Below are 19,033 nucleotides of genomic sequence, written 5' to 3' on the forward strand. Positions count from 1 at the left end.
TTATTATTATTACTATTTTTATTATTGGCACGCTTACCCTGGTACTTGCCGCCCAGACAAAAATTAGTGGTTGCGCCTCTGCTCCACACCCCCTATGCTCCTTCATGGTGTGGTGCAAAGCACAGGGGAGCACTTTACTTTACTCTTTACAAGTTGAAAGTCGCGAGCAGAAACAGGTTTTTAATAGTGCAGTTTTACTAGAAATTGTTTGTCATTTGCCACGTAAATGGAAAAAAATATGCTATATGGAGCAACTGTGTTCAATAAAGATTTCTTTGAAGCTCCTTCAACTTCGAAAATCGACGACAATGTCAAGGATAAGCGAGACTATCGACTGACAGAAAAAATGATAGCTAGGAGTTGAGTTGAATTTGAACCACATCACGGTGCATCAGATATTAACACGGGAATTGGGCATTGGGAAAGTCTGCGCGAAAATGGTTTCCCATAACTTCTCTATCAAACAGAAGGATAATGTAAAGTACGTGTGTCGTGATCTCCTGGAACGCATTTAAAGTGAGATGAATTTCTTGAACAACGTGATTCCAGGTGACGAATCATTGATCTTTGAAAACAATATAGAAAAAAAAATCCTGAAAGTCAGGAATGGCACACATCTACTTCACCACGTCTAAAAAAGTGAGTTTGACTCAATCCAATATTAAATCCAACCTAATATGCATTTACGACAGTCAGGTGTTTGTCTAAACGAATTTATGCTTAAAAGGCAAACTGATATTAACTTTTACTATAGTGACTACAAAAAAGAGTTATTCCCGTGCTTCTGGACATTTCCAAAACTTGGATACTTCGCGATGACAATGCTCCTTCTCACGCAGTGGTACATGTGAATGAAGTGGCATAAAACTCGCATATGTGGTTCCTGAGTCCTTGAGGACGCCATTTTGTGACGTGGACAAAATTGAGAAAGCTGAAACCGATCAACTAAAATACGACTAGTAATTTTCAGTGTTTCTACCAAGAGTGTGGCGTCTGAAATGGACTATCTTGAAGGAGATAAAGTTGCTTTGTGGTTTGAACATGTATAAATAAGTATTGTGGAACAGTCTCATTTCTTTATTAACAGTCCTCGTATATGCATGTTATTATATTTACACACGTTTCTACAATTACAGAATTCATCATAGTCTGTAACATGTATGCTTAGCTATAGGCGGTTCTGCTTTATTTTTTGACCTCACACTGAAATGTATTTTTTCACAAATGGGGTATTCCATGTTAATAACAATATGAATTAATATGGAAATTATTATTGTATTTAACTGCATTAAGGATTAGATGTTTCTGAATGCATCTACAGACAAATAAAGTCAAAATTTTTCTCAATTTTCAAAGAGTCGCACACTTAACCTATGCCATCATACTCAGGTCTATTTTTATTTGTTAGCCGAGACACCAAAGTGCTTTTTCAGTCTACGAAATCAATTGATTATGAATATTTTAATCCAATCTCATGTCAAGAACATTAAATTTTGTATGTACAATCCCTTAATATTTTTCTACCTTGCGTCTACCTTCCTCTTATAAAAGAAACATGTGGCATGCAACATGTTTACGGTTTTTTATGACGAAAATTAACAGCTTTATTTCTATAATACTATAAGTGTTACTGTTAAAGAATGCGTTTATTGTAGATATAGTTTTATTTAATACCTCCATGACATCAAAATAACAGTACTCTCTTAGCTTAAATTGCTACATGATTTTGCAATATACTTATTTTCTTATGCAATAGTAGCTTCAATTAATTCTTGTCAACAATAAATACTATTTTAAAAGCAAATTGCCATGTACCGGTGAAGGCACATAGTGGTTCGGATCCCACTTATATTTGTAGGTCCAGTCCCGATTAGCATTTATGTATATCAAGTGAATGTAAAAACAATGAACTCAATCAAACAGGTAAATAGCCATGATTATGTAATCTGAAATATTGGATTGATTGAGTTGGTGCTTTAAGTTCACTTTGTGCACAGTAAGGCTAATTAGGACTGGACCTAAGTGCTCCACCGGGTATCAAACCCGGGACCTCTTGATTACATGGCGATGACGCTACCATTCCGCCATCGAGGATACCCCATATCTTGAAATAATGTTTTGGCTGTAATCAAGGGGGACACTCCGGTTTGGCGCCCCCATGACGGTGCCATGGGTCACCCGCCCTTAAGCGGCCCCTGAGGCGAACCAATGATATTGTGTAATACCAGTGTGAAAAATTCCATGTTTCCTAACATTTTAATATCAGGTTATATACCACGCGAAAATACCGCGTGAAGAGTGACCATGATGTCGAAAAGCTATGTTACTTTAAATCTGCTTTCTACTCACCCCAGTACATATCTTATCGTTTTGTGCCCATCCAAATATATGTTATTGACATCGGTTACTCCATGCATTATTTGAAGACCCCTCATAGGCATTATGGTAAGATCCGGTAACCAAAGCTGATCCTTCTCATTCTTGTTAAGATAATCCCTAACATCTTTGTCCGGGAAGAACGAGTTATTCAGGATAAGTCTGTGCTCGTTCCACGTCATCTCGAAAGATCCACTGAACTCCACTTCCTGCAAAAATAATTAACTTAAAAATAATATGAAAACACGAAAAATCACTTAAATAATGACAGATGCTGGCAAAGAAACAGTTTCAAAAATGATACTAGGTGCTAGAGTGAACGTGAAATCAAAAACTACGAATCGACACAATCGTTGAAATGGTGCCAGGTGCTAGAGTAAGCGTACAAACCATCGCTACGAATAGAAACAATCGTTGAAGTGATGCCAAATGCTAGAGTAAGCGTAGGAACAATCCCTACGAATAGAGACAATCGTTGAAGTGATGCCACGTGCTAGAGTAAGCGTAGAAACACTCGTTGAAGTGATGCCAGGTGCTATAGTAAGCGTACAAACAATCGCTACGAATAGAAACAATCGTTGAAGTGATGCCAGGTACTAGAGTAAGGGCTGGCAAGGTAATTTACTCGTTACGTTTTTTACGTAAATTACGCGTAATTTACTAGTAATTTACTTTGCGTAGAAAACAAGTTTTTTACGCAGATGTAAAAAAAAAAAATTTTCTTTCATAAATTAGTAATGTAGAAGCAACTTTAACTATACTACATTTTAAACTTTAATTCTCTTACATATTTCAGGCCTCCCAGATGGCACAGTTGTACCGTCTTCGCCTTGTAATCAAGGGATCCAGGTTCGATACCCGGTGGAGGCACAAGTGATTCAGATCCCACTCTAAACTGTAGGTCCAGTCTCGATTAGCCTTACTGTGCATAAAATGGACTTAAAACAACAAATCAAATCTTACATATTTCAGCACAACATCATTATTTTCTAAATATTATTTATACAGCTACCTCACGCCCTCACCCTTACTAATAGAGTTTAAAATAGAATTGTTCTCTCACATATTTCAACATATTGAGAAACCTGTTGATATATACGTGTTGCACTAGATTTTTTTTGTAACATAACGTACCGATTAACGACAATTTATTTGGATTGGATTCAAAGTTTTAGTAACAGCTTCAAATTCGTTTTTCATACGTATTACACACTTGCATAGGCTAATTATGATATAAATGTGAATATGGCAGTTTGTAAAATTCCAATGTAAGAGCACATAAAAATTCAGAGGGAATGTCTTTACAGGCTTTTTTTGCTTTCTGCCATTGCCAACTGGCATACAAAACAATAACCATTGCAAAAAACATGTTTCTTTTAGTTTTTACGTTTTATTCTAGTTTTTTTACGTACTTTACGTTTCTACGTTTTTTACGCGTTGTTTACGTGTACTTGCACAACCCTGGGTACAGTAAACGTAGAAAGAACTGCTGCGAATAAAAACATTCGCTAAGAAAAGGCCTTATGCTAGCGTGAAAACGAAAGCTATGAAAATATTTCGCTGAAATCATGCCAGCTGCTAGGGTAAACATGAAAACAAAATCTACGAAAAGAGACAATCGCTGAGATAATATCTTGTGTTAGGGTAAGCATGAAAACAAAACCTATGAAAAGAGACAATCGCTGAGATAATATTTTGTGCTAGGGTAAACTTGAAAACAAAACCTACGAAAAAAAACAATCGCTGAGATAATATCTTGTGCTAGGGTAAGCATGAAAACAAAACCTACGAAAACAGACAATCGCTGAGATAATATCTTGTGCTAGGGTAAGCATGAAAACAAAATCTACGAAAAATCGCTGAGATAATATCTTGTGCTAGGGTAAGCATGAAAACAAAACCTACGAAAAGAGACAATCGCTGAAATAATATCTTGTGCTAGGGGAAGCATGAAAACAAAACCATCGAATAGAGACAATCGCTGAGATAATATCTTGTGCTAGAGTAAGCATGAAAACAAAACCTTCGAAAAAAGACAATCGCTGAAATAATATATTGTGCTAGAGTAAGCATGAAAACAAAACCTACGAAAAGAGAGAATCGCTGAGATAATGTCTTGTGCTAGGGTAAGCATGAAAACAAAACCTTCGAAAAGAGACAATCGCTGAGATAATATCTTGTGCTAGAGTAAGCATGAAAACAAAACCTTCGAAAAGAGACAATCGCTGAGATAATATCTTGTGCTAGAGTAAGCATGAAAACAAAACCTTCGAAAAAAGACAATCGCTGAAATAATATATTGTTCTAGGGTATGCATGAAAACAAAACCTACGAAAAGAGAGAATCGCTGAGATAATGTCTTGTGCTAGGGTAAGCATGAAAACAAAACCTTCGAAAAGAGAGAATCGCTGAGATAATGTCTTGTGCTAGGGTAAGCATGAAAACAAAACCATCGAAAAGAGACAATCGCTGAGATAATATTTGTGCTAGGGTAAGCATGAAAACAAAACCTACGAAAACAGACAATCGCTGAGATAATATATTGTGCTAGGGTAAGCATGAAAACAAAATCTACGAAAAATCGCTGAGATAATATCTTGTGCTAGGGTAAGCATGAAAACAAAACCTACGAAAAGAGACAATCGCTGAAATAATATCTTGCGCTAGGGGAAGCATGAAAACAAAACCATCGAATAGAGACAATCGCTGAGATAATGTCTCGTGCTAGGGTAAGCATGAAAACAAAACCTCCGAAAAAAGACAATCGCTGAAATAATATATTGTGCTAGAGTAAGCATGAAAACAAAACCTACGAAAAGAGAGAATCGCTGAGATAATGTCTTGTGCTAGGGTAAGCATGAAAACAAAACCTTCGAAAAGAGACAATCGCTGAGATAATATCTTGTGCTAGAGTAAGCATGAAAACAAAACCTTCGAAAAAAGACAATCGCTGAAATAATATATTGTTCTAGGGTATGCATGAAAACAAAACCTACGAAAAGAGAGAATCGCTGAGATAATGTCTTGTGCTAGGGTAAGCATGAAAACAAAACCTTCGAAAAGAGACAATCGCTGAGATAATATCTTGTGCTAGGGTAAGCATGAAAACAAAACCTACGAAAACAGACAATCGCTGAGATAATATCTTGTGCTAGGGTAAGCATGAAAACAAAATCTACGAAAAATCGCTGAGATAATATCTTGTGCTAGGGTAAGCATGAAAACAAAACCTACGAAAAGAGACAATCGCTGAAATAATATCTTGTGCTAGGGGAAGCATGAAAACAAAACCATCGAATAGAGACAATCGCTGAGATAATATCTTGTGCTAGAGTAAGCATGAAAACAAAACCTTCGAAAAAAGACAATCGCTGAAATAATATATTCTGCTAGAGTAAGCATGAAAACAAAACCTACGAAAAGAGAGAATCGCTGAGATAATGTCTTGTGCTAGGGTAAGCATGAAAACAAAACCTTCGAAAAAAGACAATCGCTGAAATAATATATTGTGCTAGAGTAAGCATGAAAACAAAACCTACGAAAAGAGAGAATCGCTGAGATAATGTCTTGTGCTAGGGTAAGCATGAAAACAAAACCTACGAAAAGAGAGAATCGCTGAGATAATGTCTTGTGCTAGGGTAAGCATGAAAACAAAACCTTCGAAAAGAGACAATCGCTGAGATAATATCTTGTGCTAGAGTAAGCATGAAAACAAAACCTTCGAAAAAAGACAATCGCTGAAATAATATATTGTTCTAGGGTATGCATGAAAACAAAACCTACGAAAAGAGAGAATCGCTGAGATAATGTCTTGTGCTAGGGTAAGCATGAAAACAAAACCTTCGAAAAGAGAGAATCGCTGAGATAATGTCTTGTGCTAGGGTAAGCATGAAAACAAAACCTACGAAAAGAGAGAATCGCTGAGATAATGTCTTGTGCTAGGGTAAGCATGAAAACAAAAGCTTCGAAAAGAGAGAATCGCTGAGATAATGTCTTGTGCTAGGGTAAGCATGAAAACAAAACCTTCGAAAAGAGACAATCGCTGAGATAATGTCTTGTGCTAGGGTAAGCATGAAAACAAAACCTACGAAAAGAGAGAATCGCTGAGATAATGTCTTGTGCTAGGGTATGCATGAAAACAAAACCTACGAAAAGAGACAATCGCTGAGATAATATCTTGTGCTAGGGTAAGCATGAAGACAATAATTTTAAATAGAAATAATCTATGAAAAAAGAAGTGATCTATGAAAAAAGAAGTAAACTTTAAAATGAAGTGGAAAGAAAGAAATTCATCAAATTATAACAAGTAAGAAATAAAGATTCGATCTGAATAACTATGAACCAAAAACAGAACACACATAAAATCTATAATGCCAAATAATACTGATTAATTGATTCACTTTATTTTGCTTCGCCTTTATGATATGATGTAATTGATGAAGTTGCACTCACAATGAACACCCATACCCAGACCGGAATTCGCACCGTTGCCCCTTGGTGTCGTAGTTCGATGTACTCCACACAAATAATACTAAATTACACCATAACGAACAAGAACACAATAATAAATTACAAAATGCATAAAATGTACTTGCCAACAGATTAGTGGCGCAATAATAAATGGAAATAATATTAATTCGGAGGAAGGGCTCGAACACTAAACTTTTATTTTAAAATTACAAAATTATTTAAATTCTGAGGTAGTGATAACTTCGTATCTTCTGGATGCATATAGTGGTCCCGATTCTACTTCAAACTGTAGGTCCTGTCCCGATTAGTCTACCTGTGCACAAAGTTGACTGAAAACGAAAACTCAAACTTACCTCTCAAAATAACACATTAAATTTGAACATTGTGTTTTTATCAATTCTAAAATCTCTTTTCTACTTCGCTAGTTGTGACACATATAAATGAAGTATGCAAAGGCTACAAAATAGTGCTATTACTACATTTTAATATACAGTAAAACCTCGTTAATCAGTACCACGATAAGCCGGACTTTGCTTAATCCGGACAGGGAAAAGGACAAAAAAGAAAAAGAAGAATGCAAGGTTTTAAATGTAGCTAGAAGCACTGCATTGTCGTGTTGCTTTACATTTTACTATACTGTATAGTGTATTTAGGCCTATGTACTTTACATACACCATAATAGACGTGTTTTGTTGCTATAAATGCACTTTCTACTGTTCTTTTAGGTTATTTCAGTTAATCCAGACTTTCGTTAAACCGGTCGACTTATCAACCAATTAGTCCGGATTAACAAGGTTTTACTGTACATATATTTTTACCCCTTTCTCTTCGACAATGTCTGATATCCGGTCGACTTTGAATATTATCCTCACCAGTGTTGCTTTATCTGAAAAAAATTGAAAATTAAAAGTGTAATAAAACCTGAACTAATGGTTCATGAACATTTATTATATTTCTAGTGTGTAGGAAAGTTACTTGAAATGTCGCAAGATGGCAGTTAAGTATAGTAAAGTTTTGATATTAATCATGATAATCTTATTCTTTGTTCCTTCCATATGTTTTAAGTACTTAATGAGCAAAATAAAACATTTAAAAATCTACGAAGGAAATTATACTATTGCATATTTTTTTGTTATATCGATTGTAAATTGACACTATAGTGAAATGAATTGATTGAATATGACTAAATAATATTGGTTCCGCAATCTTATTGTTAGTTACTAACAAATAGGCTCTACAATGATTAGTTCTGAGTCATGGTAAAGGCAAACCTATATTTCGAAACTATATCTTGTGTGATATCTTCATTCTTGCATTTTCTGTCACATTGTATTTTACACAAACAAACGCTAAATGCTCTGAACATCTCAAAAGGAAAAATAAAATATCAATACAACAATGGTAAAGTTAACCGTCATGTAGAGTATAAGGTTTTTTATTGTATTTTCCTTGATAAACATATCTAACTTAGTTATAAAGAGAATGCAGAAACTAGTTTAATTGAGAATTTTAAATTATTTAAAATAGGGATCAATATGGCTACCCAAAAACACATAATATGAGATTTAATCCTTCATTTGAACTATGTGTACTAATATTTATATAATTCTTGTCAATTTAACTATTGACAATGCTGAGTCAGTGAGAATGCTACGTGCAGGGGAGGAGGGGAGGAGTCTCCCTACCATTATATCTCCGTTGTGTGTATTGACGACTTTCATCAATTAGACTTAGATTTTTAAATGCAAACACTAAATTTGTAATCACTAGTGTTTGGTATTCAGAAAAATTGTAACTGAAATAATTTGGCCGACATTGTTGTACCCTATGAGCCTAGTAAACACGGAGAAGGGTAGTTCAAAATTCAGTTAGATTAGACTAGGTTAAAGGACCGAATTTAAATTCATCCGTGAAAAAGATTCCTGGACCGTATTTAGCTTGATCCAGAAAAAAGATTCCTGGACCGTATTCAAATTCATCTTGAGAAAAGGTACTTGGATCGAATGGAAATACGTTATACATAAAAAGGTTCTTTACGTAGAACTCATTAACGCTTTCCGATTTTCTCTCCTGGACCGGAATTGAATTTATTTAAAATTCCTGGACCTTTAACAACCCTGTTTTTTTATCATTTCCGCGATTAAAAATGAAAAAATGGAAATAGATACGTTTCTCTGTATAGTTTGAAAGATGGCCCAAAAGTTAAGATGCAGAAACTCAGAGATGTCAAAAAGTCATACAGAATGAGAGAAAAGAAAGGAAAATAGGTACAATAGTGAAGGATTTAGAAAAGAGTCAATGGAAAGAGAAGAGAAATGTAGAAAGAAGAAGTAGAAAGTGAGATAAATACAAGTGAAAGAAACAGAAATCGGTGAAGAAGCAATCCAAGTAAAAATGAGAGAGCGAGAGAGAGAGATTAAAGATGAAAATGAGACAGGAAACAGGAAGGAAAATTTAGAAAACGAAATGATGAAGAATGAAGCAAACAAGACCAAATAAATATTAAGCCTGAGAACGTTTGAAAGAAGAAACAAGAAAAACGACAGAATCGGGTACAAACAAAGGTAAGGATGGAAGAGTAACTAGTGCGCTTTCCCTTATTTGGGGGGGGGGGGGCTGTCTTGATCCCAGTTTTCTTTACGAATCTCCATCATTTAGTAACCTACAAAGAAAAACAAAACTATATATGTTGGCAAATGCAAGATAGTTCCTTGTTTTACAGCTGGAGTAGTATTCATGCATATTGTCTACATCTTTATGAGCATCTCAACCATGTAGCCTTCTGTCGCATTCGGGGATCAAAATTACTTCTGGATACAAAATGACAATGCAATTCCTGAAGACAAATTTATTTTTACAATCACCAACCAACAATCACCAAATTCCGAGTTTTCTTTTCCAACGTTACCAATAACTTACCACATTACCGCATTCTTACCCCTGCTGACGCTTTTTAACGTGTCCTCCCTTATCGCCTTATCCCATTTCGCCTTATTAAGTTTTCACCTCCCCCAATAGAATTTCAAATGATTTATGTGACACTAACTTTCTAAGGCGGAAACGGGACGTCCCATTTTGCCTTATCCTGTTTCACCTTACACACAAAAAATTTCCCACCTGGGAATACGAGCGACTTGAAGGGTAATTCATAATGGAAGCACAGAGCTTGCGATTTTGCCTACCTTGGCTCCCATTGTCCTGTCGGTTAGGTTGAGTTAGGTTTAGGTTAGGTTAGGCTAGGTTAGGTTAATAATACATTAATAATAATGACCCTTCATGGCGATAATATTCACTGGTGGGAAATTATTTTTTGTGTGCAAGGCGAAACGGGACATCCCATTTCGCCTTATCCTGTTTCGCCTTGCACACAAGAAATAATTTCCCACCAGGGAATATTATCGCCATGAAGGGTCATTATTATTAATGTATTATTAACAGGATAAGGCGAAATGGGATGTCCCGTTTCGCCTTAGAAAGTTAGTGTCACTTAAATCACACGAAATTGTATTGGGGGAGGTGAAAACGTAATAAGGCGAAACGGGCCGTAATCCTTTTGAACTTCCTTATGCCTGTCAACGCTGATTGAAAGAATGCCGCGGTCGGCCAACAATTCACACCGATTTCGATACTCGGTGGTGGCACATAGTGGCGCATAAGCACGCTTTAATCTGTAGGTCCGGTCCCGATTAGCCTATCTGTGGAAAAAAGTGTACTTAAAACAACAAATCAATCAATAAATCAATGAACAATTGACACCGAAGTGACATACCACGTAGTAGCCACATGAAACGTCACTTTCCGACGAACTTTTAGAAACATAGGCAACTGCTTGCATAAGCGTACCTACATCTAATTCGTTCAATTAAAGTTGGCATACCACACGAGCCACTACGGTGTCAAACACAATCACACACAAGGCACTATCTTGCATTTGCCAAAAAAGATACTTTTTTTTTGGTTTGTAGGTTACTAAATCATGGAGATTCGTAAAGAAAACTGGGGCCAAGATAGCCCCCCCACCCCCCAAATCACACATGTAAATGTTCTTACCTCCTGCCATTGGGGGCCTATTTTTCGTGTACTCCGTAGGCAGGTCGAACATATTGTACGAGGCCTCTGCTGTTAGAAGAACGAACCTTAATGAATAAAAAAGAAACACATTATTTAGTTATTATGTATTTTATGCAATAATGTTATAATCAAGTTTCCGCCCAATAATAATAAGAAACCGTGGCCTACCTAAGGGATGACGTATGGTCAGCAGGACGAACCCCTTGTCTTGATGTAGGTTTTCCATGACCGTGTTACGCTACTCCTTAGTAGTTCCCCAATTTCCTCACGATGGTGGGTGCCCAGAGGTACCATATACAGGACAAAATCGAAGGAGAAAAGTTGTTACGGTTACCCCAGGAGACTCGAACCTGCACTGTAATACTCATGGATCCCACTGTACTGGGTAATTGAATCATTACTCTAATCGTGGAATGTCAATCCTGGAAACTCTTTCTCCTTGTCATACCAGTTATTTCTGTCTCTGTATCTCATTTCTTTAATTAACTCATCTCCCTCTCTCTTGTCTGCTTATATCTTTTGTTTGCCTATTTTCCCCTTTTCTTTCTCTTTCATTTACTCGTTTCTATCAGCTCGTTCTTCTCACTCCTATTGTCCACTTCTTTTCTTTATGCTTTTCTCACACTGCTTCAATTTAATAATGTGCATGAAGATTTTCAAATGTTTTTGTGAATCCAAATGCAATTATCCCACCATTGCAGATTTCATGATATTTTTCAAGATATAGAATAATTAATTATACGTGTAAAATGAAACGCGGTGAACTGTATGGAAAGAACTTTGTTTGAGAAAATTAATGCGTCACAATATCATCCTCTATTCCTTCTTTATAAAATATCTCTGATATTTCCCTGGATGAAGACGAGAGAAGAAATGATGTCCTGAAATTTTGTATTAAAATAAGTATTAGTAAAAACAATACAGAATCAATAATGATAGGATATCTTTTTAGACTTGAACGCAGAGATGGAAAGCACCACCCCACCAAAACAGACAACTGTTCAAAGGTACTGAAAATCGAAAAGATGTCCCCCATGAATAAATATAACAATATTTTGTTTACTTCAGACCAAAGAAACGATTTAAGGGAGAGACAAGATCATTTGCATGTTTTGTTATTTTGCAATTATTTTCTTATGAAATTTCCAATTGCTCCATTTACTCCTCTATAAATCTATATCTCAACCTTTAATGACGGAAACCTAAAAAATGGTAGACAGTTACATCTGACTAAATACTACCTAACGTGACAAATACTTGCGTGATGTATATCTACGGCAGTCACACAGCAGGTGCATTAGCTTAAAATGTTACCGAATCAATTCACCGTTCGCTTCAGGTAATAGAAACCTTTCTTCACAAGCACTACAACCTTACGCCAAAATAGCATTATTAGAAATTTTGCAGAAACGTTCGGCAGCTGGATCCGACTAAACTGTATGTTCAGTCCCGATTACCCTTACTGTGCACAAAGTGGACTTAAAATACCAAATCAATCAAGCAATCAACGATGGGCAGGTACAGGACGGTCAGAACAGGACACAATATACCCTGTCTTAGCTAACTGTAGAGCAGGGCCGCGCATATCGGCAGAGGAGGTGGAAAATCGAGTGGTGAAAGCGCAGTGTTGCAAACCGTACGGTCCATACCTTAGTCCGTACGCTAAATGCACGGCTTGTCAAAATTTGCTCTTGCAGTTTTATCCCTAATATTTCCCTAAGAAATTCTTAAACCAAGCGTACGGACCTGGAGACAAAAATACGGTCCGTTTGCCATGTGCGTTCGGTATTATCCTTTTCAAAAGTTTGCAACGCTGCATAGCGAAGGAGGAAATCGGGTAACTCCCGTCGCCCATTACACAATCCTGTTTCTCTCACTGTTCATTGGCGGAACCGTCTCGCGTCACTACATGCGCAGAGACTTTTTCTTGTTCGCCTGGTCTACAGTTAGCTGGTACGGAGTTTAGACATTCGCATTTAGATTGATTGATTTAGTTTATTTTACTTCGCGTTTTGTGCCTCTTGGCTAATTTGCGAAGGTGGGGATGACTGATGAAATGTTGAAATTGATGAATGGACATTCACAAACAACCAAGCCCGACCGGGATTCGAACCCGGGACCCTTGGCGTCGCAGCGCGATGTGCTAACCACTCGGCCACAGGGTGGGGCACATTCGCATTTAATTGCGAATGTCTTGGGCAGTGTTGCATCTTATCAAACAAAATTTCAAATATGAATGAAAAGGTGAGATCTTTCTGGAATATTTTCGTTATTATACAGAGTGGTCACAAAGTGAGGGTAACCCCTTAACACTACGATGGTTATGGTTGAGTGCTTGATATGGACAGCGGTGATTATGGGGGCAGTTGCCCCCCACTTTTCGTCACTTTTGCCCCCGCACTATGCTAAACCTTATTTATAAAGGGAAATATACTGTCTTTGCCCCCTCCCCAGTTTTGGCACCATGCTCCCCTCCCGGTTTTGGTACCCAACCGCCGCCACAGCATACCTTATGATTGAAGAGTCCGGAACATCGGAACAACGTCATTTTAGTAGCACGGCCGAATTCTGCGCCATTTTCTATACTCTATCCCAGGCCTCCCTGAAGCAGGAGCACGAAAAGAAGTCTCTGGGCAAGTAGTGACGCGAGACGGCTCTACCAATGAAAACGCGAGAGGGAACGGTATTCCGGGAAGGGGAGGAAAGCGACTGCGGTTACCAGCCATCGCAGCAGCGTGTACTGCTTCGCCTTGCACACTCGATTTCCCTCCTTCACTTCCGTTATGCGCGGCCTTGCTCAAGACAAGATGGGACAGGGTATAGCTGATGTTCTGTGGAGATAATCCCGGGTCTCTTACGTGTATTTCACAGCTACTCGCAACCCTTGCTTTGTGGTAACCTTTACCGGTTATTTGAGGTTCTGTCATCGATGAACTCCCAAGAGGTGAGGTCGGGAGCTCTTGGAGGCGAGGCTAAGGAAGCCGGGTAATCCTCAGAACCTCTTCAAATCCACCGCCCGGGAAAGGTCTTATTCAGGTAATGAAACAATTGCAACGTGAAGTGTGCCAGAACATAGCGCAGAGTTCTGCTGTGCTACGACTGTCTCTATTCCGATGATCCGAACTCTTATACCATCACGTATGTGTTCATATCAAGGATTCAACCATAACCATCGTAGTCTTGAAAATGAAGGAGGTATGTCCACTTTGTGAGGACTCTGTACATAATATATGCAACCGCCTCGTTGAGTGAATAACTTGAGCTATAGAAGGGTCGAGGTTAATGCCTAGGCATGGGTGATCATTTCGTGAGCAGCCATTTACCGATTGTACAATATCTACCGAAACGTAATTGGGCACCTGTACAAAATGGTTTGTCTGGTGGTGCAAAACCTGTTAGAACCTCGTGGAGCCACCTCTTGCTGCTATAACAGCAGCCACCTTGTCAGGCATGCTCTTGACTACTTTGTGGAGGACGTCCATTGGAATGTGTCGCCATTCCTCTTGCAAGATCTCACACAGTTGGGCAATGAAATTTGACTGCATCTCCCGAGACCTCACCCGCCGGTCCAATGCAACCCAAATGTGTTCTCTAGGATTGAGATCAGGACTCTGTGCAGGTCAGACCAATCGGTGATCATTGTTGTCTGCATACCACTGGATAGTAGCCTCCGAAACATAGCATCTAACATTGTCATCCTGGAAGTAACAGGGGTCCATTCCGTAAAAACGCCACAAGGTTGGGAGCATTTCATTGTCTAGTATTGTACAATATGCCTGTGAGTTCATTGTGCCACGAACAACCAGCAGTGGTCCCACACCGTAGTACGATAAACAACCCCAAAGCCATTATTCCGGCAGCACCAAATTTCCTGGTAGGCACTATACACTCTGGTAGAAGCCGTTCCGCGGGTAACCGCCACGCCCATGCACGTCCATCAGACCGAAACATTGTGAATCTCGACTCATCACTCCACAGAACCGCTTTCCACTGCTCCAGTGTCACTTGAGACGCTGAGCTTTATTCACTTTGGTGATATGCAGCTTATGTGCCGCTGCTTTTCCGGAATATCAGAGTTGGTGGGCCTCTGTTCGCAATGTTCCAATGGCAACTGACTCCCCTGTTACTGCCGTAAACTCCTGTCTGATGGTAGACATCGGCTGTGTCCTGTTTTTCACAATGTGACGTTTTAAGGTTCTCCGATCTCTGTTAGTCAGTTTTTCGGTCGCCCGGAACGTTCATCATTCTCACAATGTCCATGCACGTTCCACTTACAAAGCAGAAATGCTATTTTTGATTTGAGACTGTTTAATTTTGCGACTATGGCCCTGCAAGACAGCCCACTGAAGTGGCAGCCCACACGTATGCCCTTATCAAAGTCTGATAGCTCTGCATTACGCGCCATATCTTTCACAAGTGGTTCTCTTGCTCACGGAACAATATGAAGACCACACGAATCAAATTAGATACTTTTTGGTAGATAGTGTATAATAATCACCACTTCATAGTCATAGCGATGAGTAGAATGGCAGTAGTATATCCCGCTGATGCAGCAGAAATCTGACACATCCGGTGTCATGTTACATTCGCTGACCTTGACGACATCCATTGATGAGCGGATGTATTGATGACGTAGCAGAAATTTAATGTGACTTGACCTTGAAGACATCCGGAGATGAGCCTGCTGCATCAGCAGGATATACGAGTACTACGGACATTCTACTCGATGAGCCAAAATAGGCAGGAAAATGCGGAATGAAATTAGAAAATTATACTTACCATAAGTAAGACAAGTAGTTATTGCATCCTCCCATTTTACTACAGATGTACAGTAGGTTCTTGAGGAAATGTATTTACGTCAGATCCATTGAATCTGTAACAAAATATCATCAAATTAATTAAGGAAAGCAATAAGATGAAGCAGACCTGATGTTTAACGTGTGATTCAGTGATTGATCGATTTTGATTATTTTACTTTGCATTTCTGCACTTTTGAATAATCGCGAAGATGAGAATGAATGATGATATGATGAAATTGATGAAGGGATATGCAAAGAACGCCCATGCTCATGCACTGTAGATTCGAATCCGGGACCTCTGGCGTATTAGTGTGGTGTGCTAACTCTATGCCACAGAGGTCGGCACAATGTGTGATTTTTTTAACTTGTGGATTTTCACAAGTGATCACTGGCGATCTAGATTTAATCTTGAATAACTTGTGGGTTTGAAACTTTTGAATTTTGGTAGTGACTATTTCTCAAAGGACTTGATACAGGGGAAGTCGAAATTCAGGAAACATAGGACTAATGTGCGACTACTGTCTGTATGTGTGTTTCAGGTGCTGAGATGGTGCTGACCAAATACGACCGTGTTGAAGTTGTTCTGCTGGCTAGCAGTCGCAGTTTTGCTAGAGAATTCAACAATCTAGAACCCAGATAGACTGCACGATGCATGATTGGGTGGCCATCGGGGTGTGGACGGTTGAATTCCGTAGAAACAACTCTTGCACTGCGACTGCCAGCCAGCAGTAACACTTCAACACGCTCATCTTTCGTCAGCACCATCTCAGCACCTTAAACACACATACAGACAGTAGTCACACATTAGTCTATGGTTACTGGCTTTTGACTCACCCTGTGTATGATAACTTGTGGTCAGGCCTAGTCTTGGAATTGAAGGTGGGAAGTCAGATAATTATCCCTATCTCCCTTGGATTTTTTTTTTCGGTTCTCTAAAATTTCCCTCTACTTTTTTTTTGTTTTTATTATCAAAAATGTCATTACTAGTAGTTAATTTGGAAGAATAGAAATGAAAATTAACAGAATCACATGCGCAGGCTTTCTAGATTCGTTATTTTAACAGGAAATACTTGAAAGAAAAGATGTAGTTGATGAAATGTTCTCGGAACAGTTAATTTAAATATGGATTCAATAAAAACAGTTACATCTGTTGCAGGACGAGACAAAAAATAGCACTTGTTGCAATGCAATTGCAATTTCAGAGAGCCAGCAGTAGAATAATATTAGTGTTCATATTTTACATTTTAATGTTGCCCCCTTATGAACATTGCAACATACAGTGAAGGAGCATGAGGCATGTTGAGTTAAGCTTCCACAAATCCACAATCTTTGCCCTTTGTGTCGGTAATGTGATCGGTACCACGCTCTAGCCGCCTTAACTTCCAAAGGATGCAACTAGGCACACATTTATTAGCTTGGTGAACCCCAGAGCCAGTGTGAAAATTAACACGGGGATGATGGGGATTTATAAGAAGGGCATCGTTCTACAACTGATCAACCTCCTCGTGGATTAAAGAAGGGCACCGTTCTACAACTGATCAACCTCCTCGTGGATTAAAGAAGGGCACCGTTCTACAACTGATCAACCTCCTCGTGGATTAAGGAAGGGCATCTTTCTACAACTGGTCAACATCCTCGTGGATTAAGGAAGGGCACCGTTCTACAACTGATCAACCTCCTCGTGGATTAAAGAAGGGCATCTTTCTACAACTGATCAACCTCCTCGTGGATTAAAGAAGGGCACCGTTCTAAAACTGATCAACCTCCTCGTGGATAAAGGAAGGGCATCTTTCTACAACTGGTCAACATCCTCATGGATTAATGAAGAGCATCGTTCTACAACTGATCAGCCTCCTCGTGAATTAAAGAAGGGTACCGTTCTACAACTGATCAACCTCCTCGTGGATTAAAGAAGGGCACCGTTCTACAACTGATCAACCTCCTCTTGGATTAAAGAAGGGCATCGTTTTACAACTGATCAACCTCCTCGTGGATTAAAGAAGGGCACCGTTCTACAACTGATCAACCTCCTCGTGGATTAAAGAAGGGCACCGTTCTACAACTGATCAACCTCCTCGTGGATTAAGGAAGGACACAATTCCTCAACTGATCAACCTCCTCGTGGATTAAGGAAGGACACAATTCCTCAACTGATCACCCTCCTCGTGGATTAAAGAAGGGCACCGTTCTACAACTGGTCAACATCCTCGTGGATTAAGGAAGGGCACCGTTCTACAACTGATCAACCTCCTCGTGGATTAAGGAAAGGCACCGTTCTACAACTGATCAACCTCCTAGTGGCTTAAATGTGGGCACCGTTCTACAACTGATCAACCTCCTCGTGGATTAAAGAAGGGCACCGTTCTACAACTGATCAACCTCCTCGTGGATTAAGGATGGGTACCGTTCTACAACTGATTACCCTCCTCGCGGATTAAAGAATTACACAATTCCTCAACTGATCACCCTCCTCGTGGATTAATGAAGAGCATCGTTCTACAACTGATCAGCCTCCTCGTGGATTAAAGAAGGGCACCGTTCTACAACTGATCAACCTCCTCGTGGATTAAAGAAGGGCACCGTTCTACAACTGATCAACCTCCTCGTGGATTAAGGAAGGGCATCTTTCTACAACTGGTCAACATCCTCGTGGATTAAAGAAGGACACCGTTCTACAACTGATCAACCTCCTCGTGGATTAAGGAAGGACACAATTCCTCAACTGATCACCCTCCTCGTGGATTAAAGAAGGGCACCGTTCTACAACTGATCAACATCCTCGTGGATTAAGGAAGGGCACCGTTCTACAACTGATCAACCTCCTCGTGGATTAAGGAAAGGCACCGTTCTACAACTGATCAACCTCCTAGTGGCTTAAATGTGGGCACCGTTCTACAACTGATCAACCTCCTCGTGGATTAAAGAAGGGCACCGTTCTACAACTGATCAACCTCCTCGTGGATTAAGGATGGGTACCGTTCTACAACTGATTACCCTCCTCGCGGATTAAAGAATTACACAATTCCTCAACTGATCACCCTCCTCGTGGATTAATGAAGAGCATCGTTCTACAACTGATCAGCCTCCTCGTGGATTAAAGAAGGGCACCGTTCTACAACTGATCAACCTCCTCGTGGATTAAAGAAGGGCACCGTTCTACAACTGATCAACCTCCTCGTGGATTAAGGAAGGGCATCTTTCTACAACTGGTCAACATCCTCGTGGATTAAAGAAGGGCATCGTTCTACAACTGATCAACCTTCTCGTGTATTAAAGAAGGGCATCGTTCTACAACTGATCAACCTTCTCGTGTATTA

General features: G+C 39.2%; 1 protein-coding gene across 1 annotated transcript in view; it reads right to left on the bottom strand.

Moving 5' to 3' along the window:
- The window catches only part of LOC145999185 (gamma-aminobutyric acid receptor subunit beta-4-like), a 29,567-nt gene extending 13,836 nt beyond the window's left edge, over positions 1-15,731 (bottom strand). Inside the window, exons 1-4 of the mRNA XM_083136115.1 lie at positions 15,697-15,731; positions 10,897-10,982; positions 7,665-7,732; positions 2,350-2,585 (exon numbers count right to left, since the gene is read on the bottom strand). Coding sequence (XP_082992241.1) covers positions 2,350-2,585; positions 7,665-7,732; positions 10,897-10,982; positions 15,697-15,731 — 425 coding nt within the window. The remainder of the gene's footprint in view (positions 1-2,349; positions 2,586-7,664; positions 7,733-10,896; positions 10,983-15,696) is intronic.
- Positions 15,732-19,033: the final 3,302 nt, after the last annotated feature.

Source organism: Lepisma saccharinum, chromosome 15 (assembly GCF_977018435.1).
Source record: "Lepisma saccharinum chromosome 15, izLepSacc3.1, whole genome shotgun sequence".
NCBI classification, from domain to species: Eukaryota; Metazoa; Arthropoda; class Insecta; order Zygentoma; family Lepismatidae; genus Lepisma; species Lepisma saccharinum.